The sequence below is a fragment of the Episyrphus balteatus genome, chromosome 2, assembly GCF_945859705.1.
Source record: "Episyrphus balteatus chromosome 2, idEpiBalt1.1, whole genome shotgun sequence".
NCBI lineage: Eukaryota > Metazoa > Arthropoda > Insecta > Diptera > Syrphidae > Episyrphus > Episyrphus balteatus.
This window is the reverse complement of record NC_079135.1, coordinates 54,683,535-54,700,458: the sequence shown is the minus strand read 5'-3', so window position 1 is coordinate 54,700,458 and position 16,924 is coordinate 54,683,535. Positions and strand designations below refer to the sequence as shown.

The window sequence follows — 16,924 nt, the reverse complement described above, 5'->3', positions numbered from 1 at the left end:
AAAAAAACAAATAAATAAAAAAATCTTTGTAGTGTTGTGTTTTCAAGAATACCTACTCCTCTGTCATTGACAGAAAAGAGCGTAAATGCATGCTGCTGAAGCTAGGTTCTGATCCATGGCTCTAAACTATAATCTATACTCTGTCAAGCAACTCAGTAGGTACTTAGCTGAACAAAAGTTTTTTGTTTATAAAATAAAAAGCTGAGGTTTTCTGATGTAAACAACTTTTAAGTGTTAGGGTTAGAGTATAACTAAAATGGCCACTTTTTGCAAAAAGTGGGATAATTACAGAAGTAAAAAATTATTAAGCAGAGCTTTTGCAAATTCGAACGTGAAACTTTTATAGGGGGCGCTAGTTTTAATGAGCTCCTGGCTCATTTCATTCTCATTTGATGACTGGTGTTTGTTTGTGTGGCCCGCGACACTCATTGAAAGTGGTTGAACGTTCAGAGCGTTTTTATCGCAAAAAAAAAAATTAAAAAAATGTACTCATCGTACGAAAGTAATGTTTTGATTAAATTATTTTATTTTATATTTTGTAGCTACATGCGTAATTTGCTCGAAGCAATCATGAAGAACAATGAAATTTCACGACATAATTTTCCCACATAGATTTAGAAAAATCATTTCCTGATAAAATATCTAAAATAAATATTTGTAATGGAGGCGAGGCCTAATTAATAATGAAAGTTTACATATTCATAAAATCGGAGAAGAAAATAACAAAGTTCTGGGTTCTGACATTCCCCGGTGTGCACTGAAAACGAAAATCGTTGACAATTGATGTCAACCGATCTGACGGACTAAAGGGCCCAACCCATAGAATCCTTTGCGTCCGTTCCGTCTAAGTTTTCAACTGACAGCTCGATAAAATACACACGTTTTTATGGGAAGCGACCCATAAGCGACGGATCGGACGGAGACGGACGGATTCGACGGAAGAAGTAGCCCAACTTTCTACTTTTTCATTCGTCGTATCCTTTGACATTGGTTGTCAACAATAGACCAGTTCGATTTTCTGTTTGTGACTGCACACATAGGAATTTCAGAATTAAGAACTGTGTTCTTATCTTCTCCGATTTTAAGGCCCCAACCCATAGAATCCGTTGCGTCCGTTCCGTCAATCCATCCGTTGAAGTTGAAGGATGGGACAGAAAGGGGTGACCCATAGAATACGTCGTACCATGGTATAAGAAGAGAAGGTATGATCATTAGAAAAAACTCAGTATCGAGAACTGTCAAATGAAAGAAAAAAAGATGGCTACTTAAGGTTTTGACAGCCCAGCCCATTGAAATTGTTGTTGTAAACAAATTTGTCTTGGAAATTGTTGTTGCTTTTGACTTTGCCAAATGCCAAACGTCAAAACACTATTACCCCATTTTGTAAGATGGCGGCTCTAATGATCATACCTTGTCTTTTTATACCATGACGTCGTACGAGGGATTGCTTTTTGACAGCTCACTTCAAATTCCGAGGTGTGTTCGATATTTTATCGCTGAATCTGCACTAAGGAAGTTCTGATGTAGGAAATTTTTAACTATTATTGTTGTTCTTTTTTTTAATAAAATAAAATTTGCGACTAGATTTCATGTAGGTACTTGCTCTTCAGTTAAAAATAATTTTTAATAACAGATTATCATTTGTAGATATGACTTTGGCATAGTAAAATTGAACTCTACAACAGAATTTTAGTATTTAATTGATATAATTTATTAGATATATCATTAAATGTTACTTTTATTACATTTTCTTCACAAATAAACAATTAAAGTTCACAATTCATAAAATCGGAGAAGAAAAGAACACAGTTCTTAGTTCTGAAATTCCCCGGCGTGCACTCAGAAACAGAAAATCGAACTGGTCTATTGTTGACAACTAATGTCAAAGGATACGACGGATGAAAAAGTAGAAAGTTGGGCTACTTTTTCCGTCGAATCCGTCCGTCTCCGTCCGATCCGTCGCTTATGGGTCGCTTCCCATAAGAACGTGTGTATTTTATCGAGCTGTCAGTTGAAAACTTCGACGGAACGGACGCAACGCATTCTATGGGTTGGGCCCTTTATGAATTGTGAACTTTCATTGTTTATTTGTGAAGAAATTGTAATTAAAGTAACATTTAATGATATATCTAATAATATATACCTATCAATTAAATATCTAAATTCTGTTGTAGAGTTCAATTTTACAATGCCAAAATCATACCTAAAACTGATAATCTGTTATTAAAAATTGTTTTAAACTGAAGAGCAAGTACCTACATGAAATCTAGTCGCACATTTTATTTTATTAAAAATAAGAACAACGATAATAGTTAACAATTTCTTGCATCAGAGCATCCTTAGTGCACATTCAGCGAGAAAATATCAAACACACCTTGGAATTTGGAGTGAGATGTCAAAAAGCAATCCGTCATGCGACGTATTCTATGGGTCACCCCTTTCTGTCCCATCCGTCCACTTCAACGGATCGATTGACGGAACGGACGCAACGGGTTCTATGGGTTGGGGCCTTTTTCCGTCGCATCCGTTGGCCTCCCTCCGATCCGTTGTTTATGGATCGGTTCTCATAAGAACGTGTGTATTTTATCGGGATGTCAGTGAAAATTTCTATGGGTTGGTCCCTTCATACATTTTTGAAGCTTCATCAATAAAGGATTATTAATAATAAATAAAAATTTCTCGTTTGTTATAGTTTAAAGCATTATAGCCTTTTCACACCAAACCCAAAAACGCGGTTTATGGCAATAAGTTTTCAAAAACCTGAAAAGCGTTCACACCACAAATTTACAGGTTTTTGTTTGACGTTTAAAATTTTTTGACATCCAAATGTCAAGTTTTCGATGGGATTTAATTTTTGTTGTTTAAATCAGCTTGAGCTCACAAAATTGATCAAATAAAATGAACTCTTTCAATTTAAATACCTATAATTTTATTTATTTGGTCGTTAAATTATGTCGTTTCATTTTAATGGGCACGTTCAGGAAATATTAGGAACTAGATATTTAGGTAACGTCATTTTCTGAACGGAAATTTGAGCAAATTGACTAAATTAGTTTGGATACGCCATTATTGTCAAATTTCGAAATTTACTTTAGAATTTTAGAGGTCGCGTGGGGTAGACACCAAATTTCACTGCACTTAACTAAATAAATAATATTAATTATAATAACCGATAATACATTTTTTACTCGTTTTTAAAACAAATAAATTTAATTCTGCTACCCTAATTCTGTATTTAAAAACAATCAGCTGTCATGTTGACAAAAAAAAACTTTCCTAATTGTTTAGGGAAAAATTTCTTGCCTAACTTTCCAGTCAGTTTTCCAATAAAATTACCTAAATTGGAAGGATTTTGTTTGACAGTTGACCAATCAGAGGCCGAGAAATTATCTAAATATTTAGTCCCTAACGTTTCTGAACCTGCCCAATTTCTTCAGGAGAATAATATATTGACCGCCCCCCCAAATTGTTTAGACATTTTGATGTAAATATGACCGGTTTTTCGGCTGCCTTTGAGCTTTGGCTCCTTTTCATCCCAAAGTTCCAACAGGAACTCTTCATCTTCAGTCCCCCACATTTTTGTTTATTTTTTCAGCTCTGCCATTTTCTATAATTAATGAAAGAAATAAAAAAAGAAATTTGATTTATATTATCAAAAAAAAATCAACAAACCGCATTTTGTTATCTTTGCCTGTCAGTTCTTTTTTTTTGTCTGCTGTCAGTTCTTTTTTTTTTGGTCCGCTGAATTGTTGCTGAATTCCTTAAAAGGTTATTTTGTTTGGAGTTGAATGCTTTCATTTTCAGGTTTTTGGCGAGTTTAATCAAAAACTTGTGTTTTATGAAAAATGTATGGGAAAACTCGTGTTTTTGATATAGGTACATAGGTTTTTAGGGTTTTTCACAAAAACCGCGTTTTTGGCTTGGTGTGAAAAGGCTATAAAATATTTAGGTGCTCAGTAAAATACTGAGTTACCACAAAACCAAGTGAGATAGACATATCATCGATATCATCAAAAAGCTTAACAGCCATGCCGGATGCCGTATTTTGCATTCAAAATGTTTCAAAATTGGTCGAAAAAGTACTAGCGTTGCAACCTTGTCGGTAAAATTTCTTAATACCCAACAAATTTTTAAAACAAAGAAAAATAGATTTATCCTTTTCACACCACCAAGAAGTAAAAAAAGTGCGTTTTTTAAAGGATGCCCTAATTTACCCTAATCATTTTGGTGTACAGTTGTTCCATAACATTTTTAAATAAACTTCATTAAATAAGCATACCTATCCAAATAGATAATTGTTATCACCAAATCTAAAAGGATGTCACTTAAAACGTAAAATATAAAAAGACCTACTCACATCTACAAACTACCACACATAATTCCTTCCATGTATGCATTGATTACGAACACTCATTCCTTTTAACCCTCGAAACACAGTAGTTGGAGTAGCAGTTAAAAGTCGTCCTTTCGCGATTGTCTTGAAATTAAAAAATAAAAGAGATATACCTACTCATAACTGTGCAGAGAAAAATAAATTACACCATTTTTCTGGGAAAGCTTTGGCTCTGTGCCATAAAAACATAAATATCTCTCTTTACCTCGTTCAAGAAAATAAGGAATACCGTTTATAAAGCATAACCATAAAATTACGGCACCAACAGGGGTTGTTAATCGCTCAACCAATCAGAGCACCGATTACGCCACAAAATACCACTCCCCCACTTTGAGGGGGGAAAATGCAGGCAAACTCACAAATGTGCAAAAGTGAAACAACTATACATAAATTTACGGAAAACTTCCGTTTTACAAAATGGCTAACGCGCAAATTGAGGGTGGTTTGTGGTTAAATGGGGGTGATGATGTTCTTGAGTCGTGACGTCTGACATCATTGCAGTTGATTTAATAAGAATAAACGTGTCGCACATGAGACGTGACTAACTCGGTACGTTTATATCGATAATCGCATCACATCGGTACATCAAGAGTCATATTAAAATCGTCTGGCGCTTCATTCGTATCCGGTCGTTAGTGTTTGTCGTACGTCATAAATTGATAAGGATATTCCACGGTTTTTTCCTTAAACTGTTTTAATGGATTTGATTATAAAATTATATTGAAGATATAATTTTTAATATACCTACCTACGGTTGTGGTTATAGAAAGCTTTTTTTTTATGATGTCAGCCTATGTGTGTGTGGAATTTGTATCTTAATCGTCCTCGTTGCCTGGGAATAAAACGGTTTAGTAAAGAAATTACTATATTGAGATTCTAGTTGAATTTATTCCTTCGGTTCGGTACAACTTAATTTAGACAGTAAGAAACGTTAATTGAATCTGAAACATTTGTCGACAAAAACATAAAATTCAAAGTGATACCTTTAACGACATTCGAAAACTATCGTGAATGAAATAAGCATATTTGTAAGATTTCATTTTATCATACTAAAATGCATCAGCAAAGTGCAAAATCTTTTCTTATTCGAGATCTACTTGGGGATTTAATTAACCGACATCAAAATCACGTCGACGATGGTAGGTTTATCTATTTGCATACATAAAAACAAAATATTAAATCTAATAGTAAAAATATTTAAAAATGAAAAATAATAAAAAATATGTTTACAATTTGAAAATTTCCGTCAATATTTTTCAAAGTTTCAATCGTGCTCAGACGTGATACTAGGAATATCCGACGGTTAAACCTCAAATTAGTTTATCAAGACATTAACTAACTACACTGAGGGAAAAGCCACCATAAATCAACGTAAAATCAATGACAACCACTATGATTTTGCGTTGAAGATGAACATTTTTAAAATCAACGTGAAAAAAATTTAATTTTTTGTGGTTTCGTAACTTAAACCAATATAAATCAAAGTAGTTTATCTTTGAAACAAAGACCTTTCAATTTAAATTATGTTTTCCCTCAGTGTAGTAATTATTTCCAAGTTATCTTTTTTTTTAATTAAAAACTTACTTTCTTCCAAATCATATGTACATTCAAATGTGTCAAGTCACATGTAATTTTGAGGGAAAAAAACCCAACTTGAAATGTGTTATGGTCATGTGTTCACTTTACCACTTAGCAACAAACAAGGATTTCCAATGGTTATCAATTTTGTAAACATATCTAACCTAACGAGGTTTCTTGTTTAAAAAATCTCTGAAATTATTGTCGTTTTATATTTTTATGTGACAGACTTTTGTCTTTATTCCGAAAAAGTAGTTAGGTACATCAATGTAGTTTTCGTTAAATTAAGTTGTTTTTTCCCTATCAGTTTAATTGATACAATAAGGCTACGACCACGTCCTGAGCGGCTAAGCGTCAATCCTGAGCGACGAGGTGGCCACGTCCTGAGCGGCAATTTCAAAACCCTACAAGTGCAAAATATTCGATGAGTATTCGGCTCGCACGCGGGAGTCCCAGGTTCGATTCCCAGAAATGCCTATTTTTTTTTTATTTTATAATTCTTAATAAAATAAAGTTGGTATGCCATATTGTAGTTAATAATGACTTTCGAAAAAATCTTTTTTTGTTAAAAGATAGGCCTTGTCCAAAAACCCACACTTAATTTTTTTTATTTTAATCGTTAAAAGAGTTTTTGAGAAAATTATACTTTTCTAGGATTGGTGCTTCACAGGTGGCGTTAGATAAGGTTCTTAAAAAATTAATTCCATAGAATTATCTGCACAATCTCCAAAAACTGCTACATACCAAGTTTGAAGAGAATTGATCCATCCGTTTAGGCTGTAGCTTCTCAAACAGACAAAGATTCGAGTCCCAGGTTCGATTCCTGTCGGGGCCTATTTGTTTTTTTTTTTTATTTTAACGAATTAAAGGTACCTGTCATAGAACCGTTTTTTTAAACTCTGAATTTCTCTCAAACGACTTATTAAATTTTATTAAAATTTTTTTATACCAAAGCATTTATATTAGGGGTGTCTGACGTCCCGATTTCACCGGGACAGTCCCGACATTAGACCCTGTTCCGATATCTGTCCCGATTTACAAAGTGTCCGGGTTTTGTCCCGACATTCCGACATTTTAATCAGTCTTTGTTCGAGCCTTTAGGAAGAAGAAATGAGACTCCTTAATGATTTACTCTTGTGGGTAAGAGGATTAAGATATTTTTGTATTCAATGTCAATAGTACATATTTATTTTACCTATAGATCTTGGTTCAAACTTCTAAAACAAAATTGCAACAGTTTTGAGTGATCGGGAGCAAATAATGAAATTCAATGAAAAGCAAACTCCCGAAACCTCAATTAAAGATATGTGCCCTTAATTATGAAAGTGGACTAAGTCACCCCCAAAAATGGCATCAAATTTAGTCTAAAAATAATTATTATTTAAGAGGTGAAGTTTATTTGAAATCGAAATTGCAGTAGGTATATAAACTTCTTTATTGCTCCTCTAATACAAACTGGGAAAATAAGAAGAAAGTTAGGCCTAATAACTCTCCTTGCTTACGTACTTAGCTATTAGCTATAACGTTCGTGGATGATTCCTAGGGGAACAAAGGGCTTCAACTTCACCGGCGTGCCATCATGTATACGGTTGCTGGAGATGTACTTTAGCTCCCTAGAGATGCTCTGTTTTTTGACTCTCTAAAGCCTTCTTAAGTGAGCACGGGTGCCAGCACGTAACTTTGAACAATCGAAATAACTTGATACAATCGAGCAGTGGCAACTAGCAGCTCATATTTTGTATCAATAGAGCATATTCCCATTGAAATCCTTCGTTTTTACCAAATTATATGCTACCTATACTCGATTGTATCAAGTTACGTGATGGAGCCCCAGGTTCCACTGTATTGCTTGCCGCTTGGGTTGCAATGCAGAAGTTGCCTTTTCCAAGCGTTTACTTCGAAAAAACACTAAGCGGCTTTAAATTATCACAAATTAAGAGTTTTTTATTTAATATTTTTCAATAATTTGGAATGAGAAACAGATGAAAAATTGATATGATCAATTGATAATAAAATATCAAAAACTATTTAAAAAATTTGACATTTAAATATCATCCTTATAATAAAAATATTATTTTGATATTTTAATTATCAAAAAACACATTTTTCCAGCACTTTTTTCTGAAAAAAAATGTTAATTTTATATTTAAAAAATGTTAAATTGATAGGTATTGTTTTTTTTTTTCGGTGTAGGTTTTTTTCTGGGGAACAATTCCTATACGGCTGAATTTTGATATACACCTTTATTACGGCGTTGTAATGAAGAAAGTTAGCCCAGGATAGCCAAGGTTTTTTTGTTAGTCCACAAATTTTTACACTGATAAAAAAAAAAAAACAAATTTTGATTTTTAAGAGGTTGAGAATTTGAAATTTTTTTTTTGGAAATAAATTTTTAACTAAGGGTGGGCTTTTCGTGTACTGAAAAAGAAATCACCTCACACAATATTTTATATTTGTTGTTTTTTTTTTTTTGGAAAATGTTTGGATAGATTATACTAAGCTTTTCTAGGTGCTCATATGGCAAACCAAACGAATCAATAATTTTTACACCTGAACAAATATTTGTATTTTGTGGTTTTTAAGGTAAAATAAAACAATTCAACTTAAGCTTAATAACAGAAATGTTAGTTGGACTACATTCAATCAATATAACATTTGAGGCGCAATGCCCACACCAGTGGATTTAATTTTTCTAAATTATAAATTAAAAGAGGTCACTGTGGTGTATACGTACTATTTTTTTTTGTCTGTAAGGTGAATGCAAAATAATGCTTCTATAAGTTTATAGATGGGGTTTATATCTTATATATAGGGTAGGATAGCGAAAATAGTAGTTGGGCTATCCTGGGCTAACCTTGGGCAAACAAACCACGGTTTTAAACTTACGATTTTTATACAGGAAAAAATAATCATAATTTTTTTTGGTTTCTTATATGAAAAAAAAAGTTTTTTGTTGTATCTTTTGAAAAAATAGTGGAATAAAGAAAAAACGAAAAAGTCGTTAAAGTCCAAATGGATATAAAACTTCATGAAGCTGCCGTTAAGTAAAGCTAGTGTAGAGTTTATTAAGATTAATCTTACCCTACCTTTACCAGAGAATACTCAATACAGTGAGAATCAAAATTCATTTATTTGTCGATGAAGACCTAATTAAACCTTTTTTGTAAATCATAATGTTCTATAATTTATTCAGGTGCACAATCTGGGTCTTGAGTGTCCTTGAGTTAAGACGCAGTGCATTTTTAAAATATGCAAGGATATGCATTATTAAAAAAAATGCATATTCATAAGAATCATATTGGCTTCAACGAATGAAGGCTGTAATTATTGTTTGTAAATTATTATTTCATTGAAAATTAAAATACCTAATTGCACATAAAATTAATGTTGCAAGTCGTTCTCGTTTGAAAAATTAATCTAATCATAATCAAACAGCCAAACGGCTAAGTTGAGAGGCACTAATTCATATTCAAAGCAATTACGTATATGTACTTTTGGAGGCCTTGGCTCATCGCAAGAGGCAGTAGCCCTGAAAAAATATTTAGATTGTGGAGATTGGAATTAAAAAATTTACCTTCATTATTTTTGAAGGTAGTATATGAAGTGATTTCATACCTTGTTTATGAGAATTAGAAAGTGGTGTACATGTTGGTGAAAACCGGGCAGGACGGCATTATAGGTTACTGTTTTAGGGGCCTTCAAAGGAATTGAAGAACATGCGAAAATTATTCGAAAATTGAGGACAGAAATAAGTAGGAAGATGCTATCAACAATAACAAACTACCATCTTTCCGCCGGTCTAGTACGAAATGTCAGTGTCGATAGGAACAATATAAAGGTAGCCAAGAATAGCCAAGAATAAGGTACCTACACATTTCTTCGAGTAAGTATCAACGCTAAGAATGATATCTTAGTGGATATTCAATGACGTTATTGGAAATGGCTGTAAAACTCTAACTTTGTAAGTTCTGGCTTTATTGCGTCGAGTATTGAAAGTTAAGAGGTAACGGAATATTCGGTCCTGTGTTCTACGAGGACCCCAACCCCAAGTGATAGCAAATCAGGGTAGATACATTTCAATTTTTAAGTTTACAGTTTAGATTCCATCTTAGTCACATTTAATTGCTGGAAAGCGCAATTATCTTTAAAAAAATATTAATTGCATTTTTCCTCCATTCAAGCAAATACTTACCATTCTCTTGCATTTTAACAAAGTTAATATGTACACGAAAATCTTAAAGGCTCGCTCTTTATGATATCTTCCAAGAATGAAGCATAAATAAAAGTACCTACCCAGAAAACACAGAGAATTTCAAAGACGATTTGATGGTTTTGTAGAGGAAAGAGCTCCAGGGGATAATTAGTACCTATATATTTTTATGCTAGGGTTTTAGACAATGCAGTCGATGTGTCATCTTGCAATTTGTCACGTTCGTCCTCTTTGGCATCAGGAGAACGAATGAAATCCTCAAAGAAAACAATTGCACTGAAAGGATTTCAAAACTCCTAATTGTAAATGCAGAATGCACAGGCACAGCAGGCGCACTACAAAACATCTTGGCTTGGGAAATTCAAATTTTTTTAAAAAACGTTTTCAGTTTCCAGGTGAATTGTGAATGCCGTCGCGATTTTCTTGAATGCATGCACTAAACACGAAGAATTAAGCAGATCCTTTCGGAGGTAATTAATGAGATGATGACAATGATGGAGGACAAAAACCGCGTAATGTCTACTTATATGTGTCCTTTATAAGATTTAAAATGTGTTTTACTATAATTGCACAATTGCCTAAGGATGGGAAACAGTTTTTCACATTTAACACTTATTTTATCCGTTTGCAAGTGCAATTATGTATGTATGTTTGTGTGTATGTATGTTATGAATATTATATGACACCATTGTGATTAAGTGTCAATATGGCAGTGTGGATAACACTTTAAATTAAAATATTTTAGTAAATTGTCTTTTAGTTTTTGGAAATAAATTTTTTCAAAATCAGTTTGAAAATGTGAGTTTAATTTTTCAATATTTCGCACGTTGAGAAAGAAAGTGTCACAACTCAAAAAGTCTAAATTTTAAATCAAGTGAATATTTGAGAGCAAAAATGTCCTTATCAAATTCATGTGTTTTATAATGTTAATATACACTTAGGAGCAAAAAAACGGAATCAAATAAATTATTTATATTAAAAACAAAAATTGCAATGGATAAAATAATGTTTCTTCAAGTCTCAAGGTCTCATTTAAAAGCTCGAATTTTTTACTTCGAATTGTTGGTAAAAACATAAAAATACATACGACAGTATCATCGCTATCTGTCAATAAATTGAACTTAATTTTTTATAAATGTTAAATTTTCCAGATACTACCTGTTTCAATTTCAGTCTTTTTTTCCTTATATACTTGATTTATGTTGATTGGATCTATATAAAGTGCACGGGTTTTTAAGTTTCTAGCATTGATTTAAAGCTTTTGTTTCAAGCTTTTCAATGGTACAATTAACATTCATGTACGTCAATTACGTCCTGACCAATTATCGTTTTTACAGAACGAAATGTTTGATTCCATTTTTTTGATCCGAAGTGTAGTTTTTTTTTCTTATGATACTTCTTCTGAAGTTTGTTAGTTGTGACTCATCAAAGTTATGAAAGACCGAAGTTATGAAAAACCGAAGTTATGAAAAACCGAAGTTATGAAAAACCAAAGTTATGAAAAACCGAAGTTATGAAAAACCAAAGTTATGAAAGACTGAAGTTATGAAAAACCAGAGCTATGAACACCGAAGCAATGAAATGTGGTTTTTGTGTTGGCAACCATAGAGAAGAACGATATACGAGAGGAATGTACCAAATGGCTAGAGGGTGTAGGTGGAGTCAAGGCAAGAAAAAAATTGTATGTCATTCCCCTCGGTTTAGCCAGAGGGGCAATTTTCTAAAAAAAATGACTTAATTTAGAAAAAAAAATTATTAAAAATCAACTGTTACACCTATTATAACGAACTGTATTTTTTTGTAAAGCCAATAACTATGTCTTTTAATATAATTTTAAATAAATAATTGACTAGTTTTTGAAAAATTAATCTTCAAAATCAAAATTTTGAAAAAAGTGAAAAAAAATATTGAACTAAATAAAAAAAAATGTTTTCTTCTCTTATCTTTCTTGTCAAATCATATCTTAAATGTTCAAAGCTCTGGTTATTCATAACTTCGGTCTTTCATAACTTCGGTTTTTCATAACTTCGGTTTTTCGTAACTTTGAGGCGCATAACTTTGTCGCGCATAACTTTGGTATTAATAACTTTATTACTATTTCATTTATTTATTTATTTATGCTTAAATTAATTTAATTAATGAAATTTATTTAATATAATATACCTAAATGAATTAAAAAAATCATACTGTCCAAAAAAAAACTGAATTGCAAAACGAAAAAAATTAATATGAACTAGCATTGTGTCTTTGACTTTCTGGAAATGATTGAAATATTGAATAAGGCCCTTGCGGGTTAGTTTTTGGAAAAGATGCGTATTTTTTCATCAATCAGCACAGGATTAGTCAATGAATGTATGAATAAAGCATTAATCTATGAGTTATAATTGTTTCATAAAAAGGTTCATTTGAATATGAATTTGTTCAGCTCCGGTGAAAAATTTAAATGCACCAGAAAAAAAAAAAAAAATATTTAGGGGCGGCAAAAATTGATTCTGCCCCGGGCGGCAAAAAACAACGCTACACCACTGTTTCAGACAAAAGGACCAAAATGACTTCATCGAGCCATTTCAGGAACGCTGCTTGCAACCCCGGAAACTAGATTGTATTCTACTCACACTTACCCTTCCTATACATATACACCAAAACAAAAAAATCTTATCCTACTCAAAATGCAAGGTTCGGTCAAAATTTTTTAACATTTCAAATGACTATATCGTATGTGTAAAGATACCCAAAAACGTTGCTCGAGCAACTTAAAAGAATCAGGGGTGGAATCGGCTAAGGTGATTTGCGATAGTTGACAGTCACAAATCACAAAATCGGTCTGCGTAAGGTGATTGTCACATGTGATTATCACTTTTTTATGACTTTTTCTAGTGACACCTAATTTGCTATCACTTTCATATAAAAATATTATTTTTTTCCAATCTTCAAATCAAAACATAATTAAACAAACAAATTGTATTTCAAATTTTTATTTTATTAAAGCATAAGGTTCATGAATACACAATTATTGCTTTTTTCTGCAGTGAAAATCCGATTTTTTTTTGCTGGTATGAACATTTGAAGACTGCATTTTTTATCCATGAGATCTCGAAGTCCGGTCAACGATTTGAGATTGTTTTTGTTTGTTTAATTAAATTAATCCCTCTAAAAAAAACATTCTCAGATGTTTGAGGAGTTGCACATACATTTTTTTATAAAATAAAGTTTTGCTTTCATCCACATTGGTGGAATATTTTTTACGGACACTTCTTTTTAAACCCAAATTAAACACCCCAGTACGTGTAAAATGTTACATGCGAGGATACAATACTAATAAATTAATTATTTTTTGTTATTTTGTTCAATAAAACACAAATTTGAAGAAAAACAAAACGAAACCACAAACAAAAAATTATTTATGAATGAAAATCTGATAGATGTGTGCCATTTTCACGTATTCCTACGAAGTGATGCCAATTTATTCTAAAAATTTGTGATCACCTTACACAGACGGAAATTTTTATTTGATCACATTTGATTATCACAAATGTGACTATCACCAATCACCTTATACGATTCCACCCCAGTTCTTAGTATCCTACTGTGCTCCATTTAAATGCCAGACTTGTACAAACGCTTAGATATTATTTTTAGCAAATCAGTTATTATTATTATACCATATATATATGTACAATTCTGCAGATATATATTTATGTACATGTATATATTGTACATACTTTACCGGTAACCGCAAAAATAAATCAGAAAAACGTTTGCCCATTATTACGCATAATGTATTTTAAGATAACTCTGCTGAATCCTTAACGAAACATCGAACAATAATTTGAATCTAAATCTAAATGTATTTCCAGTGGGCGTCGTCGTTCTTGTCGTCGTCGTCCTGCACTCCAACTGTTCCACTTATCTTCAATTCTTATACAAAAATAATATTGAATTCACATATAAAAAGGATTCATTCACTTTTCAATTGACGAGCATGTCCGCCGGAGATATATCAACCACTATAGTCAATTTGATTCACGTGCTTCCTTCGATTGCTTCCTGATTGAGTTCTCAAGCAGCAACTCACGTGTGTGCTATCAGCAAAAAAGAATAAGTTGTTATCCTTAAATATTAGGGAAGAAAAGCAAGTGGTTTTTTAGACAATAAATGTAATGTGTGAGTATGTGGATTTGTTTTATTTTTTTTTGTATTTTGTTTTTGAAGTTGAAAGGTTGATTTTTGAAATGAAAATCCTTTTGGCATTTTATGAATAAGCAGAAAGTCACGTCAATTTGTATTTTACTGCTGAAGCATTAAAAAAAACATAAGGTGTTTTATGTTTGTTGGTACTATGTATTTTGGGCATATCCACTTATACTGGGCTGTTGAGCTCAGTATCGGAATTTAATTGGAATGAAATATTGAAGCGCTGTAAGAATTCAAGTTTTTTTGAATTAAAAGTTAGAAGGAAATTAAGCAAGAGCCATCTGATACCTGATTATATTTTCTGTGGGGTTACAGCCATATCTGTTTTTGAGATCATTTCAAGAGAATTTAATGCAAAATATGCAACTTTTTCTACGACATTCATTGAGTTCGAACAAAACCGATTATTTGCAGTAGAATTTGAATATTGAAGAACTATTGTTGATTGAGGTTGATTAGAAACTGCGAAAAGCTCTGTTCGAGGACGTATAAACATTTCGTCAAAAATAATGTCTGCAAGTCTCCAGACCTAAGTCTTGGGGTCTTTGTAGGAACTTGTATAGGTTCAATAAAACTTTGTAAATAAACATACATTCTTATTTCGTTATTTGTATATTTTTGTCTTATACAAGTTTCTCAAACCCCAAATACTCGTTTTTCTTACAGATTCCGATATATCAGATGACAACACGGATATTGATATTGAAGATCGTTCTTCACCTGAATCTGGAATAATGAACTGTCACAACGATTTACAATTTAACAACAATCACCTGCAAAACAGAAATATTCTCGGTAATGAGTCTAGTGTCGATTCGAATAACCTCTCATCGCCGGAAGGTCACAGTTCGAATGATCATAAAACAAATCTAGGAAAATCCGGGCGAAAGCCTCGACGTAGAAGAACCGCTTTTACACATGCGCAATTGGCTTACCTAGAGAGAAAGTTTCGATGCCAAAAGTATCTGTCAGTAGCAGATCGAAGTGACGTAGCAGATACCCTAAACTTGTCTGAGACTCAAGTAAAGACGTGGTATCAAAATAGAAGGTAAAAATCAAATTTTTCATTCAAATTTCAATTTTGTTTATTGAAATTTTTATTTCTTTTTATCAGAACAAAATGGAAGCGACAAAATCAACTGAGATTAGAACAACTGCGTCATCAGGCTTCTTTAGAAAAAGAATTTTCCAGTGATCATGCCAATTCTGCCACATTAGGATGTTGCCCGACGTCCTTGTCATCGTTCTCTTCAGCGAATCCTTGCACTTTTCTAACTTCAGCAGCGGCAGCAGCAATATTTCGGAATGTGAGCTATGTGCACGGATGTCCATTGTAAACTTAAATAAAAATAAAGGTGTCTTTGACAAGAACTCGATATGTATGTAAAAATGATGTAAATAAATAAAGTAAATGTATATGTATGTATATCTAAATTAGATCGTTCTTCCGATTTTTGTGTGTGCAATATATAATTATGTTCGAAAATAAAAAAAGTGAGAAAAATAAATACACAATTAAAAAAATTTAGTTGTATGTTGTTTTTTTTTGGTTTTCGTTTAATTTCCCAAACAGAATGTAAGTTTATTCTTATATAAAAGGATCAAAAGTGGGTAAAATATCGATACACAAAAAAAAATAATGCATTTAGAATCAAGATGATACTCTTCTAAAATACCATCTAGTTGAAATAAACAGATTTCAACTAGATTTCCGTTTAAACTCATTTAAAATCAAAGTGAATTTCATTTCAATATAATATGATAGCCCAGGTAAATTAGTCAAAATATGGTCATGAAATCTCGTTTTATGTGGGACAAATTTTTTTTATGGAATGTGTTCGGGTGTAAGTCCTGATTATAAAAATTAATCAAGCAGACGCCATCTTGGAAAAGAGGTTGATAGCGTTTTTATTTAATAGCTCCTTTTTTACTCATTTCAACAAAAAATGATCAAGGACAGACTTACAAACAAAAAAATTATATAAAAATGATATACCAACGAATTCGCACACTCTCAATTTCGTTCCAAAAATAAAAAAAATCTTAAACGAATATTTTGTACTCTCTATTACTAAAGCGGAATGAAACCTGTACTACTTTCAAAATGAAAATTCCGAAAGTGGAATTTTCGTACCCCGAAACTCGTTTTCGAATGGCAAAAGCATTCGAATATACTTACGAAAGATTTGGTTATACAACAAATGTGATAGCGGAATGAACAAGGAATGTTTCAAAATTTATTTACAGAGATTTACAATCTAAATGAAATTCAGGTGTTTGCATTAGGATTTGATACATAGAAATTTGAGAGTCCATGACGCCAGGAAAATCCATCAATTTATGAAAGAGATTTGTATCAGAAATAAATGCACAAGAACCGCAGGCCGATGTGGAATTCCAATCATGCAAAAATTCAATAATTTATCGCTTATTCCGTAATTTATTATTTTCAGCATCTCAACAAATCTATTTCCCTTCGTTTTATATTAAACTAATTCTATAATTATTATAATAATTTCTTATCCAATTCGTTTTTTATTTGTTCTGAT

General features: G+C 32.2%; 1 protein-coding gene across 1 annotated transcript; it reads left to right on the top strand.

Moving 5' to 3' along the window:
• Positions 1-4,863: 4,863 nt before the first annotated feature.
• Positions 4,864-15,882, top strand: LOC129912262 (barH-like 2 homeobox protein). Its single transcript, XM_055990438.1, has 3 exons — positions 4,864-5,532; positions 15,042-15,423; positions 15,490-15,882. The coding sequence occupies exons 1-3, from the start codon at positions 5,448-5,450 to the stop codon at positions 15,710-15,712; spliced, it is 690 nt and encodes a 229-aa protein (XP_055846413.1). The 5' UTR covers positions 4,864-5,447; the 3' UTR covers positions 15,713-15,882.
• Positions 15,883-16,924: the final 1,042 nt, after the last annotated feature.

Bases quoted from the DNA above. Each gene is read 5' to 3' on its own strand.
- LOC129912262 (XM_055990438.1), top strand. From the start codon at position 5,448: ATGCATCAGCAAAGTGCAAAATCTTTTCTTATTCGAGATCTACTTGGG. The intron at 5,533-15,041 runs GTAGGTTTATCT...TTTTTCTTACAG, and splicing joins TCAAAATCACGTCGACGATG to ATTCCGATATATCAGATGAC. The intron at 15,424-15,489 runs GTAAAAATCAAA...TCTTTTTATCAG, and splicing joins ACGTGGTATCAAAATAGAAG to AACAAAATGGAAGCGACAAA.